At 42.6% G+C, this 19944-nt stretch overlaps 1 protein-coding gene across 1 annotated transcript; it reads left to right on the forward strand.

The window, feature by feature from the left end:
- Positions 1–1743: 1743 nt before the first annotated feature.
- Positions 1744–19148, forward strand: LOC137137558 (solute carrier family 2, facilitated glucose transporter member 1-like). The gene is made up of 11 exons (XM_067524040.1): positions 1744–2046; positions 2328–2466; positions 8655–8756; positions 9589–9749; positions 10922–11162; positions 11259–11421; positions 12985–13172; positions 13259–13363; positions 13462–13560; positions 13991–14194; positions 14515–19148. The coding sequence occupies exons 2-11, from the start codon at positions 2455–2457 to the stop codon at positions 14818–14820; spliced, it is 1581 nt and encodes a 526-aa protein (XP_067380141.1). The 5' UTR covers positions 1744–2046; positions 2328–2454; the 3' UTR covers positions 14821–19148.
- Positions 19149–19944: the final 796 nt, after the last annotated feature.

Consider the following 19944-nt stretch of genomic DNA (forward strand, 5'->3'; position numbering starts at 1 on the left):
AGCCTCCAAAATGCTCCATTACAACCTGAAACTCGTAAGTAATTATGTGCATTATTATCCTTCAAGGCTGCGCAGGAATCATAGTGTATTTGTTGTGTTGGGTGTGGACATGTAATATCATCTCTCGGCTGCATATTATAAACAGTTTGATCTCCACCTTAACCTCAAGCCAGATGTTGTACTCGATTGTGTCTATTTTCCTTTTCATTGTCTCCCCTGCAGATTCTGAGACAGTTTGAGGTGGGAAACGTAACATCTGTACAGACTCATTCATTCCGCTCTTCGTCTTTGTATCTTGTGCTCAGCATTCTGTGCTTTCTGTACAGTATTAACTTTAATGATAGAATCTCACTGTGGACCGTTTTTCTTGATCCTGATTTAAAGACGCACGCAACCAAAAACTACAGCGGCCTGGACGTCCGACTTGGACAGCTCTGAACATAGTGTAGTGACTTCCGCATTGAATCTTTTACAACCACAATATTGATTTTAAAGAACTTTTCATTGTTCCACTTAGAGACCAGTCTCTCCGCGGGGTATTTTGAATGCTCGGGTATTAAATATTAACCTGTTCTCTTCTAATCAGTGAGTTAAGAGCACTTACGTTCATATTAGCAGCCTGTCGAGACATAAAATGGATGTCGACGAAGATTCGCGGAAGAGGTAGTAAAAGGGAGGCAGCCACATGCTGTGTTGAGGCTTGTTTCCTGCATCTGTTTTCTTAGATGCTGAGATTTAGTTAAAGGTTCAAAATGCCACATTTTTATTTCTGCCCATTAATCTACCCTGAAAAGAATAGTTGCAGAATCATCTATATAAATTATAAACTAGAGATTAGTCTTCTCTTATCTCTCATTGCTGTCTCTACACTGGTTTTTCTTTTTATGTTAACACAAAATATTTAAATAAGATGTTTGGATGCTATATAACATTATATATATATAGTTCTGCATTTATCTTGATCTACTGTAGCACATTGTCACTATACAGCAGCTACTCTGGAGCTTTTAAAGAGAAACTTGGTACTTTCCTTAACAATATAGTGTAGAAATACTGTACGAGTCCTGCATTTAATGTAAGAAATTACAACAGCACTCTAAGGAAAACATCCTTAAAGCACCAAAAGTAGAAGAATGTATATTACATTAATGTGTTGTTATAACTCCAAGTTACTTAAAGTTGTTAAACTACTGCAGTATTAAGATAAGTGTCAGTGTTGAAGTACATTAAAAGCAAAAATAATACTTAAATGCTTGACATAATCGTTTGGCTCAAACTTTCATGAACCATAATCAGCTGACTTTTATTATTGTCAGTGTCACAAACAAGTCATAAGATGAGGAGAACTGTGTGTGTGCGTGTGTGTGTGTGTGTGTGTGTGTGTGTGTGTGCAGCTTTAAAATACCTGAAACAGAATCCGTTTTTTTTTTCCTGAAACCTGCGTTATTTGTTGCTGTTTTCTGTCTTTACTTCAGAAAAAGGATTAAAAGATTTTCATTTGTACCACTGGAGCCTCCTCCGAGCTGCAACCACATGACCCGTTACCTCAGTAACGGGCCGCGTTGCATCAGCATCCACATCAGTCACCTAGCAGCGGCCGTCAAGGTCGCCAACGAGAGGCATCATGGGAGAGAAGGAAGGATGGATAGAAGCAGGGAGGGTTGATGACAATCCCCTCACGACCCTCAGGGACACCCCGCGACCGCGCATGCGCCTGGGCTTTTGTTAACTGGACTGACCAACTAACCGAGTGAAGGGCTGCAGCCAAAATAGGACATGAACGCCTATTGCTGCCGCGGGATGCGATGATGCTGCACAAGAGTCACGGCTTTCTGCACGTAAACGCGCAAGGGGCGGAGTACGTCACGACATGAAGACCTCCCAGTTTTTCATAGGCTGACGGAGTAAAAAAAAACCAAAAAAACATCTGCGTGCGTGCGGGTCGCCACGCAGCTCCTGTGTGAGGCGAATTAAAACGAGAAAAGCAGACAGGCGCTGCCGCAGGATCAGAAAGGGTTCCCTTCATCCGCCACGTAATCAAGACAGGTGAGTGTCCAGTTTGTGCTGCTGGTGCACGGATCTGAGCTCCTATTTTAGTACAAGCCAGGGGTAGGAAATCTACTGCGTGCTCCACTTTGACCGACATAAGCAGAACCAGCGTCCCTAAAGCTTCAGATGTGCAGAGTAAAATCCATGATGTCTGTTGTTATGGTTTATGCTGATTGGTTTTCTGACTGCAGAGGTAGAAAAAAGCGGTCGTGACCTGCCTGGCCGAGCCAGCTGGTACCACGGACAGCGACTAATGGGGTTCGTTCCTTTTCCTGCAGCTCCGGGCCCCGGTGGGCGGGACGTGCGACGCCTTAAAACACCACCTGAAGATATCAGCTCCTCCGTGCATCCTTCACTGTGAGAGCAACATTTGCCTGGTGGTCGTGCAGCTGTAGATTTCAGAAGATGGAGGGTCAGGCAAGTGCTTTTCTTACTTTATAGTGTCTGACATGACCCACATTCAACGGGGGAGACCTTTAAAAACCAGATGCCTGAAGGGTGAACAGAAGCTCTGAATGCTGAGAGCACAGCAGGGTGGGGGTGGAGGAGTGTGGATGTTGCCTGAGTGCCATAATAACTGTGAGTCACCTATAAGCACTGCATTGTGGCTACTTGTGTAAGTGTGGGGATGAACGTGTAGACTTGGTTTATTCTGTATTCTGAGTTCTAAAGACAAGAAACAGTGGGGGAAAATGATCTTGTGTTCAATGTGTGATGGACACGAAGGTTAGAGAGTTGATGGTGCATTTGCTATCAGGAAGTTGGATTCAAACACATTTCAGAGATGCAAAAACATCCACAATGAACATTAGATTTTTTTTTTTTTTCAGTCCAATGCAGCTACAGGATTCCTGATTGCTGCTACTATATCATCACTCTCTGCACATACACATATATCAGTTACAGGCAATATGTCTGTTCACGTCCACGCCAATCCTCAGGCGTCTGTTCAAGGACCACTGGGAAATAAAGTAAGTCAGTAACCAGGGTAACTGAACATCGTGCAGGTGGAGCAAAAATCACTGCAGCGGACAAATAAATTAAGTTCCATTTGCTGAGCAGTGATGGTGATGAAGTGGATCAATTATTAGAAATGATACAAAGTTTCCAAAAACAATCTGCTAGTGGCACCACACCCAAATCATGGAAAGGCCAGGAGGAAACTGACGAATGGGTCAAAGTCAGCCATGTCACTGCCAGTGCTCATCAATGACTGTATACACAGTAAATCCCAGTGCTCCTGACATCCCATCATGCACTGGGTGATCCTTCTTGTCCTGTATATTAAACACCTAGTCAATACACAACCCCCGAGCCCTGTGGGTCCTGCGTGCTGAAATCGCCCATCACCCAAAACAGCTCAGTGCGCTCACTATTCTTCTTGGTTCCACCCGAAAGTTGATTTGATCGACTCTTCCAGGAGAAACCACGCCGGCTGGTCTGGGGCCTGGATGTGGGTCAGATTGTAGTTTCTGTGTTTGTGTTTGAAAGAGATGAGCAACATGCAGTGTTGCTCTTCATTAACGGGAGCATTACCTTGTTTGATTAGAGCCTGTGCGTGTGTGTGTGTGTGTGTGTATGTGCCGTAATTACTTTGTGTGTCAATACAATTGTCCCCTCCAGGCTGTTGCCATGGAGAAGGAACAAGTGGACAAAGCAGACCTATGGATGCTTGAATGAACAGATGGAGAAGAAAAGGAGAGAGAAAGGCTTCAGGGGATTTTTTTTAGGAGGCAGAAACAATAAGAAAAACAATATAGTGTGAAGTCATACGGGTTCATGCACACAGATGTTTGACCTGAAGCCTATCACACACACTCACGGTATCAGGTTGGATTTATGTGGATTTATTTATCACAAGTTGGGATGATGTGTGAAACGTAAATAAAATCATAATGACCCATATTTTATTTGCAATAAAACATATCAGATCTTGAAACTGGGACATTTTACCATTTCATGGAAAATATTAGCTCATCGTGAATTGGATGGTGGCAACCCCGTCTCAAAAAAGGTTTTCAACGGGACACGAATTTATAATATCACGTCATAAATCCCAAAGTGTAACCAAAGAGCAGCTGCACTGGTATTTGACCTACTCGAGCTCATTGTAGATAATGATCACTGACGTTTTCCGATGCTGTCATGTGATCATTTCTCCCGAGTCACTGTGACTTGACAAAAAAAGCAAAACAAAACAGAGATGGACACGGTCGATCAGAGAGGCTAAGAAGAAGTTCAGGGCAGAGGAGTGTGTGTGTGTCATTGTGTTGAAATCTGTTTGCAGTTTTCCTAAGCACCACAATGAGGTTAATTCTGATCGTATGCTGTGCTTAAGGCGTTTTTTTCCCCCTTCAGTCTCTATAATCAACTTTAAGCTTAAGTGATTTTGATGATTTACGACATGGTGATGATGAAGGATTAGTTTTGTTCGTGTTCACAGAGTGTTGATCGTATTCAGAATGTAATTCAAGATTCAAAGGGTTTATTGTCATATGCACCGACAGAAAGCATGTTTCCCTGCAGAATGAAAATGTCCTTGATGATGGTTGTTTTCTTTCCACCAAAGCCAGAAAAGTTTCTTTTATAAGCACATGAGTTAGTTACAAAGTTACTGTTTGGCATCGTCTTAGTCCATATAATGAGCATTGGTCTGCATGTGGACGCAGTTGTGTAATGTTTTGTATGAAATCCAAGGTCGCGTCAAGGTCGATGTGCACTGTGTCATGTTTAGCGTGAGAGGCTGCACATTTAAAAAAAGAGACTCTGCTTTTCAGAGGATTCTTTGAACAGATATAAGCATTTAGCAGATTTATACATTTATAAACAACAGCTTCGACTTTGTTATGGAAATCTATGTATTTTTTAATAAAAATTAAAATATCTAGACTTGATTTTATTATATAAAAGTAAGTAAGTCAGTCAGTAAGTTTAATAATTACAATTCAACCCTGAATACAGTGCATTGTAGTATTATTACTTTGTATGCTTACAGATTATGATCTCAATATTGTTTTACTATATTTTAGAAAAAAGTACAGAAGAAATGTTTCTGGCTGTGGGAAAAATCCACCTGTAGCTAGTAATTCAACATCTGTGACCTTTAAAGGACCCAACACATGCAAAACAATTCCTGTTTGAAGGTAATTAATTGCACATTATTGTAAAACAAAAAAGATGGAAGCATCTGTCCGAATGTCCATTGTTGGAGTCCTCAAAGACACAACGAGAGTAAGTCCAGTCCCTCGCCAGTTCATTGGCAGACACACCGACAGATGCTGCAGCTCTTTCAGTCTGCATTGGCTCACCGGACTGTTGATCCCACCCAAATGTCACCTGAATCCTCCGGGAACGTATGCAAACGAACAGGAGGCGAAACAGCGGAGAGAGAACGTTGCCCAACGAGCAGCTTTCATTTACCCTGTGAGCTGATTTTGCTGAAGAAGTAAATGGGAGTCTGAGAGAAATTCTTTTCCTACGCATTAAGGCGGACGTTGAGGCGCGGGACTGGATGTGTGTTTGTCCTTGAAGGCTGAAAAGTAGCCTCATTAAAGTTTCATGTCGTGTAACAATCATTGGAACCCACAGGCCGGTCTGAGTTTCTCTTCCATTTCTGATGGTGGACATGAATAGATCCTGCATGAATTGGCCTGCTGTGTCAGGAAGTGCCCCCCTGATCCAATTCAGATCCAATTTGACTGAATATTTAGTGCCGAAAACACAAAAGCAGAGTGGTCACAACAGGCAGCCCTGACATTTCTGTTATTACACAGGAAACCTAATTGCTGTCTGCATTGTGTTTCGTCCAAATGTCCCTTTTCCCCAGACACTCTAACGTTGCTTGAGCAGCCTCAGATGTTGGCTTTGTGCTGAATTATGCACAAACAATGGCACCAGCTGCTTGTAGCTCTCCTTTGCTGAACGGACTCTCCAAACCGAAACGCAATCTGCCGATTCTTGAGACATAAACTCCACTTGTTTACTACATCGGGGTGGAGAATGTGTGGGGACACTTCTGCATTCAGTGTCCTGCCTGGGGTTTGGTTTGGGCAACAACGTTTTTAATTAAAATCTTTTAGTATGAACAAGTTCTATCTTATGACAGTAAAAAATAAATAATAATATTATTTGGACCTGAGCTGCTACGAGTTATTGTAATGCAAGAGAAGGAAAATACATTGTCAGTGAGCATTTTGCAACTGCAAATACGGAAAAAAAAACCAACTAATTTTCCAGCGCTTAAACAAAAGCTGTCAGCTTTATTTCTTCTGTAGTTACGGGACTGTACCCATGCTGATGACCTCAGGCTTTAGACCTTCTTGGTTTAGTGGTTCCTCTGAAAAACACGAGGATCTTTTTGAGATTCAATTAGCTTGGGAGACACAAAAAACGACGTGTGAAAGATGGAGAAAAAGTAGCAATGCAAGTACTAGTCCTGCCCTTTGACTGAAACAATGCAGCACATAAAGCAAAACTAGTCAATGTGTATGAAATTAAACAATTATTCTAACATATAAAGGTTGTGAATATTTCCACTTTGACCTTCATGTCATTTGCTGTTCATATTTCTCTCCCTGATCGTTCTGATATTGTCGTACCAAGGGCAGCAGATCACCTGAGGCCCAGCTCAGCATATTGATGACTGACATCAGCAGAGTCCAGGATTTCTGCTGCCCGTGACCCAACTTGGCCCGAATCGTATACGTAAGATCAGTCCAGAGGCGTCTGACATACTTTGTTCTTTACTGGTGTTTCTGAATTCTACTAATAGAAAAAATAATTAATGCCTTTTATGATTTTTAGTAAAATCTGAACCGAGCGGGGAAAACTTTTCTAACATTCCCACGATCAGTTTTTTTTTTTTTTTTAGGTACAACGAGTTGTGTTGAAATAATGATCTTAGTAATTACAGCAACTTATTTTTTCATGTAGGCTCAAATTTCATTCATCCATGTAAAATGAACTGTAAGTTGTTGTAAGCTAATAAAATGGACTTTAGGTTTTTAAGTCCCCTCTTCCGTCCACTGAACACAAACTGGGTAGAGACTGTGTGTTACAGGAGCTGCTGTACACGACTCAGAGACATTACAGACATTTTCAGTGGGAGAATTATGGCCTATGGCTTTAGTGGACTGATGGATAAAGGACAACACCGGCTAACAGAGTCTGTTGTCCTAGTGCTGCTTGAATTTAGCCATGTGAACTGAGCATCTTTGCCTTGTGTCAGTGGAGAAGTTTATAAAATGTTTGTAAAATCTGTAATTTTTAAAGGTTTTTTTTATTTTTTTATTTGAACCATATTTTATTTTTTGTTCTCTATGGAACAATTATTGAAGAAAATCTATTTTGTGCGACTTCATATTTATGAGTATAAATTAAAACGTTAATTTATAATGTCAGTAATTAAGTAGACGGTCAATAAAAATGCATTTGTTTCTAGCAGAAATGCTAATTCCCTCTATGCAGTGTAGTTTGTCGCTTCCACATTTTCATAACCCCAAAAGTTTGATGCAAATATGTTTTATTTATTTTTTGTTAAGCCAAAACATTTGTTTTTAGAGTGTAATTCAGCTTGATTGTGTGTATTTATGGTTGTAATTTCACACGAAAACCTACAGCCGAAGAAGTTGAAGAAACTACGCATATTACGGCCTCTTCAAAATAACTGTTTCATTAATGCCTCATGTTTTTTTTTTTTTTTTATCGTCCACACAAGTATTAATGTCTTATTTTTGTGATTTCGAAAATTTCTCTCTTATCTCTTTTATTGAGAGCTTCTATAAACCGGCTCTGGTTGTTCACTGCTGCTCTTCCAGTTTTTACTTTGTACTTGTAATAGAAATACAAATTTAAAAGACACACACACACACACACACCAGCAAAATGGTGTCTGTGTCAGTTATTTCTCTCCGATACTATTTGGGCCTTGGGAAATTGTTTGTGTTCTCCCCACACCCCCCTTTTCCTCTTGTTGCACTCGGTTCCACCCTTAATACCAAAGCTGACAATTATTCTTCTTATCATGACTTAAATATATTAGAGAGCAGCCTAATAGCTGCGTGATTACAGTTCAGCCGACCAGCTCATCACTATTTCCTAAGTGATCACATCACGTGGACGCTTGATGAGGGTCGGATGTTATGATATAAATAATGCCAGGATGACAGTGGCTGCTCCTTTCATGCTCGGAGGGTATTAAGGCAGGAGTGGGTAGAAGTGCTTCGGGACTGATGTTCATCTGTCTCTGGTCATGTTCTGGAAAGAGAAACACAGTCATAAAAACAGCTAATGGAGTCTGCGCAGCCTTCAAACTCGTGTAATAATACAATCAGTTCCCCAATGTTTTTCGGTCTTATAGTCATTTAGCTGTCCAGATGCCTCCTAGTTCATGTGTAGCCCAACCAGGTTTGATGCCTCTTATTAATGTTTGTCTGCATCACTGACCTTCTGGGCGTCAGCATCACGGTTTTCTTGCATCTGTCCCTCAGCTGCAATGATGGAAAGTCCAGATTTGGTATTTATTATGTATTTCTCTCTTTGTCTCTATCTCCCCACCCCACCTCTGCATTCACCCCCCCTTTTCCCCCCTTTTTCTCCCCCTCCAGGAAAAGCAGGTGACAGGTTATCTCCTGTTCTCTCTGGCCACGGCCGTCATCGGCTCATTGCAGTTTGGTTACAACACGGGGGTCATCAATGCCCCAGAGCAGGTTGGTAACAAGGGCCAACGAGCCAGTTTTACATCATGTCATCCCAAAAATATTGATGACAGGGCACCTTAACCCACCGGTTCCCTCTTCCTGTACGTGGGAATCGGTGGGTATCGTGTGACATGGTAATCGGTAGTACTAGTACTGGACATGTGTAACCCAGAGTCTGCTTTCTCTGGAAAGTGCATTTACTGCTCTTCAGGTCACTTCGTTGCGGTTTTATCTCCTAAATTTGCGCAAAGTAACTGGATCTTACAGCAGAATTAATTTGATCTACAGCGTCTCAGTTACAGTAGCTCCGGTAGGACGGACCTCGGTGCCGCAGCAGCATCTTTTAGATTTAAGCTGACAAGACGAGTGTGTTCAAACCTGTTCACCAATGCCGCAGCACAATCTGTGGATTGTTTCGCTAATTTGACAGCTGCACTAAGTGGCAGAGCGTAGAGGGATTATGAGGAAGTGGGTCACAGGGCAAAGACAGGTAAAAGCCCTCCACCCCCCACCTCCCCTGCTGCGGGAGCTGGAGGGATAAACAAGACGTACAAGTGAATTGTCTTCAGTTGCATTTTGGCTCTTTTGGATAATTCTGTCTTTGTGTTTTGTCTCCGTTTGGGACATTTTGTGCATGTGTTTGTTTGCTTTGTAACTTTTTTTTTTTAAAAGTTATGTATTTTCTGCCTGTTTTGGGGTCATCAGTAATCCATCTATGAAATACTTTACACTTGATTCAGGTTATATTTTACACATTTCAACTCCTAATCTACAAACAAGCTCTTTAGGAGCTTTTTTAATTTCTTCCTTCACCTATGTCCATCTCCCCCTCTGTCATCAGAAACTCCGGTCTTTCTTCAACGATACCTGGGTGGAACGTTATGGCGAGTCCATCAGCCCGGGGGTCTGTACCATCGTCTGGAGCATTGCTGTCGCCATCTTTAGCGTGGGCGGCATGGTGGGCTCCTTCAGCGTGGGCGTCATGGCCAACAGATTCGGAAGGTGGGAAGTGAACTTTGTTCTACCACCTGACTTGCACACTCTCCTTTATCCATTTCACTCATTTGAATCCTGTTTTCTCTCTAATTCAGGGAGAGGGATGCGTGTCATGTCTCTTTTTCTTTCTCTATTTTGCACAGATTCAGTTACCAATTTCCCTGTAACAGCTCTGTGTGTTTCCTGCATGATTCAGCTGAGCTGTCACAAGCCATTACGTCTAATGGAGTTAATAAAGCTTTTCTATCTCGAGCCCACTGCTCAGGCTCTAATGTTCCCCAGAGTCGGTCCTTCGTTTCTCCATTTTTAACCTGCACAACAAACTACAGTCCAGTGAAAGACGAGACAGAGTGGATCTAACGCTTGGTGTTTTCTATTTTACGGATTCGTTTTTGTGATCTCTTACAGCATGTTTGAAATTCCATCTGAAGCAGGAGCAGTCCCATTAGCTGCCGACACACCTACGATGCCCTAAATGCTTATTGCTCCTTTCAGAGAGGCTGTAAACACTGGGCACAGCTGCTCTGCCGGGCTGGTTATGGCATCCGTGTAGTTTTCTATCATCATAAGCTAATATGTCACTGCCGGAATCATTACCGGAGCACAGCAACAGCATCGTTGCAGTGATAATCACGGCTGCAGCCTGTCTCAATCAGCCGGGTGGGGTCTAATAACGCACTGTAGGGGGAAAGGTTAACGAATAAACAAGCCCAGTGAGATGCGGCCACACAGCAATGTGCAAACCGTACTGCACGAGCCACGTTGCACTGCTCTCATGTCAGTCTGACTTTGAACGGATGCCGATTCGAAAACGAAGCAGCATCACTCTGGTCATTTTGCTACTTGCCCTGTCTGCAGACTTTTGTCCTGCTCGTGAGATCTTGCAAAAAGCCAATTAGAAGCCCGGTTACCTGCTCACACGGCAGCGAAATCAGCATTCTGCCGTCGAAGTCTACCTGGGGAAATCAGCTTTCTTTAATCACCAAATCCCATGTTTCTTGTTAGAAATGTAGCCTGGTTACTTACTTAAGTGCATGACTGCAGCCCGGCGACTCGAGCTGGGACTCGCTTTATCAGACAGGCCTCTAAGTTTGATGAACCCTGATTTGTTAAGAATACAAACATCGTGATCGGTCTTTCCTTTTGGCTCTCACCATCCTCTTCCTCTTCCTCGTCAGGCGTCGCTCCATGTTCCTGGTGAACTGCCTGGCAGTGATCGGCGGCCTCCTCATGGGCTTCTCCACCATCTGCTTCTCCTATGAGATGGTGATCGCCGGCCGTCTGGTCATCGGCCTGTTCTGCGGGTTTTTCACCGGCCTGACTCCCATGTATGTGGGCGAGGTGTCACCCACGCCGCTCCGAGGGGCCTTCGGGACCCTGCACCAGCTGGGCGTGGTGGTGGGCATCCTGATCGCTCAGGTCAGCTGGCGGTTTTCCCACACCCCTTCAGATGTGATGACTAATGCTAAGCTCTACTGCAGATCTGACCCCGTTGTTGTGGACTCTGCCTCTTAGATCTTTGGTCTGGAGTCTCTGCTGGGCTCCGAAAAGCTGTGGCCCCTGCTGCTGGCCCTCACTGTGGTTCCCGCAGTGGTGCAGTGCATCCTGCTGCCCTTCTGTCCTGAGAGCCCCCGTTTCCTGCTCATTAACCTCAAACAGGAGGAGCAGGCACGCAAAGGTATGCACTGGTACTGCATTTTCTACTTACAGTACTACTTCTTCTGGCCATTTTGTCATAATGCAATACTGCAACTACAGACTCTATTACTGCACTGCTACTAACACTACTACTGTATTAGTTGTGCTAGTACTACTGTTACTAATGCATATTTACTACGCATTCTACTGCTTCTGGCCACTATAATACATTCTGACTGTAGTACAGCTGTATTGTTTTGCAACTTCTGACACTACGACTCCTTTTAGTACTTCTTTAGTTACTCAGATAAAGACTACTACAACCATCAGTAATGCTGCTTCAAAGTACCACTGCTTCACGTACTACTGCAGATCCTAACACTAGTACGTACAACATTGCAGTAGTAATACAGGTTGTAATTTCATTACGCGTACTACTAAAAACATAAACACTACTAATATAATTTTACACCAATGATAATGCCAGTGCTTATACTCTCAGTACTGCTATTGTAATTACTAGCTGTAATACCTCTACTTCTATATACAGCAAGATGTCACGGATACTACAACTTCTACAACACACCAGTTTCTACTGCTGTGGTTTACTACAACACCACGGTTCTATCTGCTACTGCATAAATAGTCACGTAAACACTGGTTGTACTGCAACAGCTGCTGTTATTATTAGCTACAGCTACCGATAGTACTACTATTACTGCCATTACTGCTCATTACATAATACTGCCACCCCCCTCTGGCACTACTTACATAAACTACCTCAGCGACTTTGCTTTTATGTTAGTACAGTGGCAAACGCTGTTGTATTGCAAACTAAAAATATATGTTAAAGGACACAAGGCAGAGAAATTAAGATAAAAAGGTAAAAGAGAAACATGTAAAATATCAGATAAATGTGATGGAGTGTAATGTTCATGTGAAACAAAGACATCAGGTGGCTCGGGGTGATGTTGTGGTCTGGACAGGGGATTTCTCCAACACACAGGAGGTTTTGGCGTCGACTCTGAGGTACTGACCCACATCTACCTCAGGCTTCTCATCTCATGCAAAAAAACAACAAATACAAGTAAACAAGATGTTTTCATCGATGATCGGCTGACAAAAAAATCCCTAATTACCAAATGTACAGTATACTAACATATTTTATACAATGCAAATTATATACTGGAAATTAAGTAAAATGTAAACAAAATGCATGTTCCAACATGAATGTTGCGCATCATTAAATATTCAAATGTACCCTGACATCATGACAGATTCTGCACCGTCCATGATTTGATGAAGATCACAGCTGTTCAGTATTGATGCAGATTAATTGGATGTTAAGATTATAAGATCTCTTCAAATTTGAAATGATCCATTTTTATTTCAAAACATCAAAGTATCAGATCTGCTGCAGCTAAATCCGCTCTGCTGGTTAAGACTTAGTTCTGAGTAAAAGCTCTGAACGCTCTCTCTTTTCTAGTTGCTTGTTTTTCAGCATTACCAAGCTGTTTTGCGGAACTGGTTCCAGCTCGATTTCTTCTTTTGTCTGCTTTTACGTTTGCGTCCCGAAGCAACTAAGTTTGTGCTCTGTCAACAGCGCTGGTGCGTCTCCGCGGCACTGAGGATGTGAGCAAAGACCTGCAGGAGATGAAGGAGGAGAGCGCTAAGATGGCCATGGAGAAGAAGGTGACCATCCCTGAGCTTTTCCGCTCGCCGCTGTACCAGCAGCCACTCCTCATCGCCATCATGCTGCAGCTCTCCCAGCAGCTGTCGGGAATCAACGCTGTGAGTCCGAAACACGTCGCCACGTGGAAGTTCATCTGTTCATAACTGTATATTTGATAACTTTTCCCTCTCTCTGCATCCCTCAGGTGTTCTACTACTCCACAGGGATTTTCGAATCAGCCGGGGTAAAACAGCCCATCTACGCCACCATTGGAGCCGGCGTGGTCAACACCATCTTCACCGTTGTTTCAGTGAGTGGCTTTAGTGTTTGTCTTTTTGTTCCTGCATGTGTTTGTGCACATTCAGCAACTCATCAGCCCCTCGCGTTTCTCTCGTCCCTGTGCTCCAGCTCTTCCTGGTGGAGAAGGCCGGACGAAGGACGCTGCACCTCCTGGGACTGGGGGGCATGGCGGTCAGTGCTGTGCTCATGACTGTCTCCCTTCTGCTGGTAAGTTCAGGCTAAACAAGCTACTGTATCTGTTCAGGAACTATGTGCCAACACCATGTCGAATGACCTAGTTGAAACAGAGTGACCACTAAAACAACCACTACCATGCAAGTCAGTCTTTGGTTTGTTCCAATAAAAATACCAATCAATAGATCTTTAATCTGAGTTTTTGCCATAATAATGCTAATGCTTAAATACCCTTTTTCCTGCTGTATCACACTAAAACATCCTTTGCCATATGCAGTATATTGCAGTTGGACGTTTTTACCACTAGGTGTAACTGTTTTATTTTTTCAGAAAGAGCATCAACCCCTTTTCTGACTTGTGTATCTGAATAGTGTGTTGATGAGCAGAAGATCTTTTGTCAACCAGCCGAGATTCGCCGTGTGTCACTGTCTGATGTTTTTTCCTCCCTCATCTGTCTGAGCAGAAGGACATTGCTGCTATGAGCTACGTGGCCATCGGGGCGGTCATGCTGTTTGTGGCCATGTTTGAGCTGGGCCCCGGTCCAATCCCATGGTTCATTGTGGCAGAGCTCTTCTCCCAGGGGCCCCGCCCGGCGGCCATGGCTGTGGCCGGCTGCTGCAATTGGACGGCCAACTTCCTGGTTGGAGTGAGCTTCCCCAAACTAGTGGTAAGGGAGGGAGGGGTGTTTGGACTGGTTAGGGCCTGGTGTAGGTTCATTTTGGGCTTCTTGCACTTTATCATTTTAATGTTGTTTTTTTTATGCTGTTTTCTTTTTAATGTCACATTTTGGATTGTTTAGCATCGTGTAACATCGTGTAACATCTTTAAATAGCACAGTGATGGAAGTTTTCAGATTGCACAGACAGAGAGACGGAGCGAAACGGATTTTATCTGAAAGAGAAATTGTCTTGTTGCATGTCAGCAAATCACAAAAACAGTGGCGGGTACAATATTTGTATAAAAATCGCATTCACCTCGTCTTCTCAGGAGTGGTGCGGGCCTTGGGTCTTCCTCATCTTCACCGCCTTCCTCGTGCTCTTCTTCATCTTCACCTTCATTAAAGTCCCCGAGACGAAGGGCAAGACCTTTGACGAGATCGCCCGCGGCTTCAACAGCGCCCTGCCCGCCTCCTCCTCGTCCGCCGAGGTCCGCCCTGCCACTGCCAGTACCGCCGCGACGCTACCCGCCTCGCCGGTGAAGGAGAAGGTGCCGCTGGTGGAGGCGCCGGCGCCTGCTACTGAAACCACACCTCTGGATGATAAATTAAAGTCTACAGTGCAGGAGAGTGTGTAGAACAGCTTTGAATGGGCGGAGGAGGCTATAAATGAAGGAAAAAAATCACAGCGATGTCAAAACACTGTCAATTGTTACCACCTTGGAGCAACAGAAACAACTGAGTTTTGATACTACACAGATAGAGAGCAGCCGCATTATCACTTAAAAGGCTTTGACCTGTAAAAGGTCGTGCTTTCTGCTTTCACTGTACTTCAGCCCTTCTTTTTTGGTGGCATTTTCTTCAATTCCTTCTTTTAAATCCTCCCGTGTCTGTCAAAAGGCAGCAGTCACTGTACGACACCACAGATCAAATGTACTGTGCTTTCCTACGCATTCAGCAGAACTCATCCAAAAGGCGATTCTTCGTCGAGGCACCCGTGTTTCTAAACCGACTGGCTTTTCCAGCTCGGCGCCACAGGCCGTGTCGGTGGGAATTGTTACTATCAGGCGCCGCGTAAAGATGTCCATAATTACAGCCGTACGGAGGCAAAGTGTGTTGACTGACACGGCCTTAACAGGTGTACAGATGTTTCCAGATGTAAAGCTCATTAACATAACTCCTGAGTTCAGATTGGTGTAGTTGTCCAACGACGCGCAGACAGGCGTTATAGTGGATGTAGGTTTAGGTTCATCTAGTAATATGTAGTTATGCTCCATTTCATTGGTAGCCGTTGTCAAATAACAGGTCAAAGAAGGGACGTTTTAAATACACGCTCTGCCGTCGGCCGTTGCCTATTAGCCGACAGACTGGAGAGCTCATTAGCAATGCGCTGAATTTCAATTAACTTCTGGTGAAAATGTGTGACCTCAGATGTGTTCTAGTTGTTAAAGTACGGAGGGAAGATTAGCGGCAGCAACAGGTTTTGCTAAAATTCATCAGTTCTACAAGCTCTAATCCACGTGCCGTTGCAGTAAACGGGTTTAGTTGGAATCTGGCGCCACCCTTGGTTATAACCGCTCATTGACGTGCTGTTGGTTTGTTGAGTTGTCTTTCGAGCAGAGAATCTTGCTCTGATGCAATGGATATTAAACAAATGTCTATAGTCATTTATTATCACTATATAGAGAATATAGAATATATAGAGGCAAATAGATATTGTTTATTATAATACTTTGTGGATCACCGCTTTATTTTGAGTAGAATTATATAGGGTAAAGTGCAATGTAGATTTATTTTGTCGGAGAGAATATTCAGAGTATTTATCCCCTTAGAATCTAATTTATATATAAAGTCTATGGTTAAGAATATACACCAAAGCAGGTAGTAGAACCTTTATGCTTTCCAGACCATCGGCGACGTATGTAAGTCGCGTTTGTAGTGCGTCAAACCTACGTCATGTAAAGTGCAGCCCAGAGATTGTGTGTGAAGAGACAGGGAATCATATAAATGGTAATATTTCAAGCAGGGTTTAGCATTGGAGCCACAATCACTGAAGTGGACGTCACTGAGCACATCAGCGCTTTATGTCTCGTTCAGTTTAATATTTACCTGAGTGAGGTCATATATATATATATATATATATATATATATATATATATATATATATATATATATATATATATATATATATATATATATATATATATATATATATATATATATATATATCTGTCCACACTAATATTAGAATAAAGCTGTATTCAAATGTGCAATCAACGTAGAATCTGCAGCTTAAACAATGTAGGAGTAGATAGTGAGTAAAAAGTGAGTAAAGGGAAGTTAATCCCGGGTAAATGACACCCACCCTGTGGTTTCTTTTCGAATTTTATTATGTTTTCTGATTTTACTTTATTTTAGGAACTGTTTTTTTTTTTTTAAGTGTTGTTGACCCATCTGATAAACCCGAGAAAGGCTAATCTATGTGCTTTAAGTCTGTGCTCAAACTGTACCTAACAGATACCCGCCTTTCAAAATAAGATCCCCGCTATTTTAAAACCCTGAGAACGTTTACTTTGAAAGTCATAGTTTCAGATAACAGCTTCAAACACAACATGTGAAGGCTGCAGCAGCCTCTCTGTGTGTAACGTGTGTTAGATATTACAACAAAAACGACTCTAAACCTAAGATTCACTGTACTGACGCCTGCTACCACTTTGTGACCAAACAACAGCTAGTTAACCAACTAACCTTAACCTATACAAGTCTAGGTAAACTTAGTTCATTTAGATCATTTAACGTGATGGGTAGTTTACAGGTGAGTTATTTGGCAAAAGTAAAGTTTCTTTTAAAGCCAGTTCTTTTCATCACTCGCTTTTTAATGTCGAGCTTACAGAATAAGATCCACGTTTTAAATCCACCCGGAGAACTAAAGATCTTTCAGCCACTTTCGTTTTCGACCGTCCGTTGGCTTTAAAATCACATTTCTCAGAGTCGTGTGTAGCGTTGTCGTCCTTAGAGATTTATGTATTGTACAATGTGTGTGTTGTGTAAGTGTATGGCACGAGGTATATTTCGCGTATTCTGTTATGACCGTGTGAACATTGGAAAAGACATTTTCATCTGTGCTGCACTTTGGAGAGATGTATTTATACACTATTTATTTTTTGGAAAAGAAAATATATTAGCAAATATTTGTCCTGACAAGGTATTTACTCGTTTATAGTTGCGGGTAAAATTAGGTTTGAGTGACAGCGGACTTGTTTAGAAATGGAAGTAGGTCAGTTATGCTTCGTGGTGTGTTGCTGTGTTTGTGGATGGTAGTGATGTAGTGTGTTTGGGAGAAGCAGACATCGTGGTTGGCCGCTGCAGACGTCTCTCATCTTAGTATTTAGTTTGGTGTTCAGCCTTTTCTGTGACCAAACGCCCCCACGTCTCCCACAGTGTGGCACCAACCAAAACCCTTCGGTGATGTCACAGCCTCAAAGACCCCCGCTGTCCTCCACGTCGCGATATCGAATGAACATCTCAGAGGGAAAAGTGAAAAAATGAACTGACATTCAACCTGAAATGTTGCTTTTGCCGAGGCTGCGTTATGTCTTAGTGAGCCGGGACTCTGATGGTTCGGGGGGGGGGGGGGGGGGGGGGGGGAAGGGCCCAGTTGCAGGTGAAGCGGATCTTTGTCCGATTGTTGCGGACTGGGGGCCACTCGAACAAACTCAAAGCTGGGACTGTGTTTTACTGATAATGTACGCAAGTCAGAGTTCAGCCTGTCCGATCGCATTTAGGAAGAAGTGAGCGGAGCCTGGTGCACGCTGCTACTTTATGCACGTGTACAATGGCAAAGTCAAAGTATTCGTTTTGAAAACGTGTATTTTTGTAACGGAGTATTTAGTGTATGTGTGGAGCTGTGCCGTGATATGCGGCCTCGGATTATTTTCCCTCTGGCCTGCAAATACACTGAAGCTGAATTGAGCTTTATACCAAGTGATTTCACACCGTCGCACTGTCTCTTCGTGTGTGTGTGTGCGCGCGCCTGATCTGACGAAACGCTCATCTACTAGTCTAGTTTTGGCAGGTCGTTATTTATTGCGGCGGCCATGTTGTTGTTCTTGTGTATTTCTTAGAATTCTTGGATGTAAGTGCGTTGCTGTGGCAACCCTCTAAAAGTCACATCGCCTAGCAACAGTCGAGGAGTAACCGTCCGAGCCGCTTTCCACGCTAATTATTGACAACCAGCGGGCGACTTTTTCACTTTTTCCTCGGAGACGAATTCAATTATAACTCCGACCTCTAACACACACACCTCCACAGAAAAACACAAACACACCGACAGTAACGACGGGTCGACTTCAGGTGAAAACGAAAACATTGTATGTGTAATGGTGTAAGCAGCTGTGTATTACACATTTAAATCTGATGCAGAGAGAAGCGCTGCTCGCTGTATTTGGTAGCTGTGACCTTTGTGTGTTTCTCCAGTGTGTGTTGTTCCTGATGTGTAGTGTACTGTCTAAGGTTTATGTGTCGCGTACTGTAAGTTGGATATTCGTGCCTCTCTGCACCTCGTGCACACGCGCGTCTAAAATCACGCCGTCATTCGCTCATTCACTTTCACCCTCCGGCCGCTGCTCTGACAGCTTTGTGTTCTCTGCACAGTGAATGTAGTGCGGTGACTGCAGTGACTTTAAACTCGTGCGCCGCCGCCGTCTGAACGCTCTGTTTCAGCGGCATCTATCACACCGCAACGACACTAAATGAAGTGACATGTGCAGGATGCTTTGGGATTTCGGTGGCACGACTGCAACTTAAATTGAGCAGATGATTCGCAGAAGTGTGAATATTCGGGCTGTTTAACGAGGTCTCGTTAACGTGCCCAGCGATGCACCCCAGCTCTTTTTGTTTGGCTTGTGTTTCTACTGTAAATACCAGTTATTATGTTGTTAAATAAAATATTCATCACGTAAAACGACACGGTGTGAATGTGTATTCATGTCGTCTGGATTCGGAGCCACTTGAGCTGTTATTGACCATATAGTCATCACAATGACATTAATTAATTAATTAATATCTATATCAAACTTTCTAATAAGAGGGTTTATTAGTTGTAAGCTGTATTAATACTTGAATCCTGTATGAATCAGTCATAAGCTTTTCTAGGTTACAGGTGGTGGAAAATACTTTTTAATTCTGTGCTACATAATATAAACTAATGCAAATATCGGACACCCAAATAAATCCTTAAGAAGTTGAAGACAAATCAAAGGGATCTTTCAGATCCCACCACACCAAACATTTAAATATATGAATGAGTATTTTACCACATAAAAAACATTAAAACTAATCTTCTGTGGCTCTTAAATAAGAGAATCATCCTTTAAAACACTTTTTTTGTTTTAGAACAACAGGTGCACGTATGAACTTACTTTCTGTAGAATCCCTGGTTTCTCAAGCTTAAAAATCCAGAAAGCCAAAGCATCTGCTTCATCCTTTAATTCATTGTAAATGTACATGCAGTATAAAACATGTAATACTGTCTGAATAAATGTTTGCCCTTAATTCTCATGTGAAAACAACAGGAAAACAATGAGTAGAGTATTGTCTTATCCATGTAGAGCTGTTTTTTTAAAAATGTGTTAGGATGCTCTCAGCTCAACACGTAACTGGCAACAAAAATCACCAAACACGAAATTGTCCATATATTAAGGAATTAAAAAACAAAACAAAACAAAAAAAACAGCACCATAACAGATTGTAGTATAATAATA

This window comes from Channa argus, chromosome 1 (genome assembly GCF_033026475.1).
Source record: "Channa argus isolate prfri chromosome 1, Channa argus male v1.0, whole genome shotgun sequence".
NCBI classification, from domain to species: Eukaryota; Metazoa; Chordata; class Actinopteri; order Anabantiformes; family Channidae; genus Channa; species Channa argus.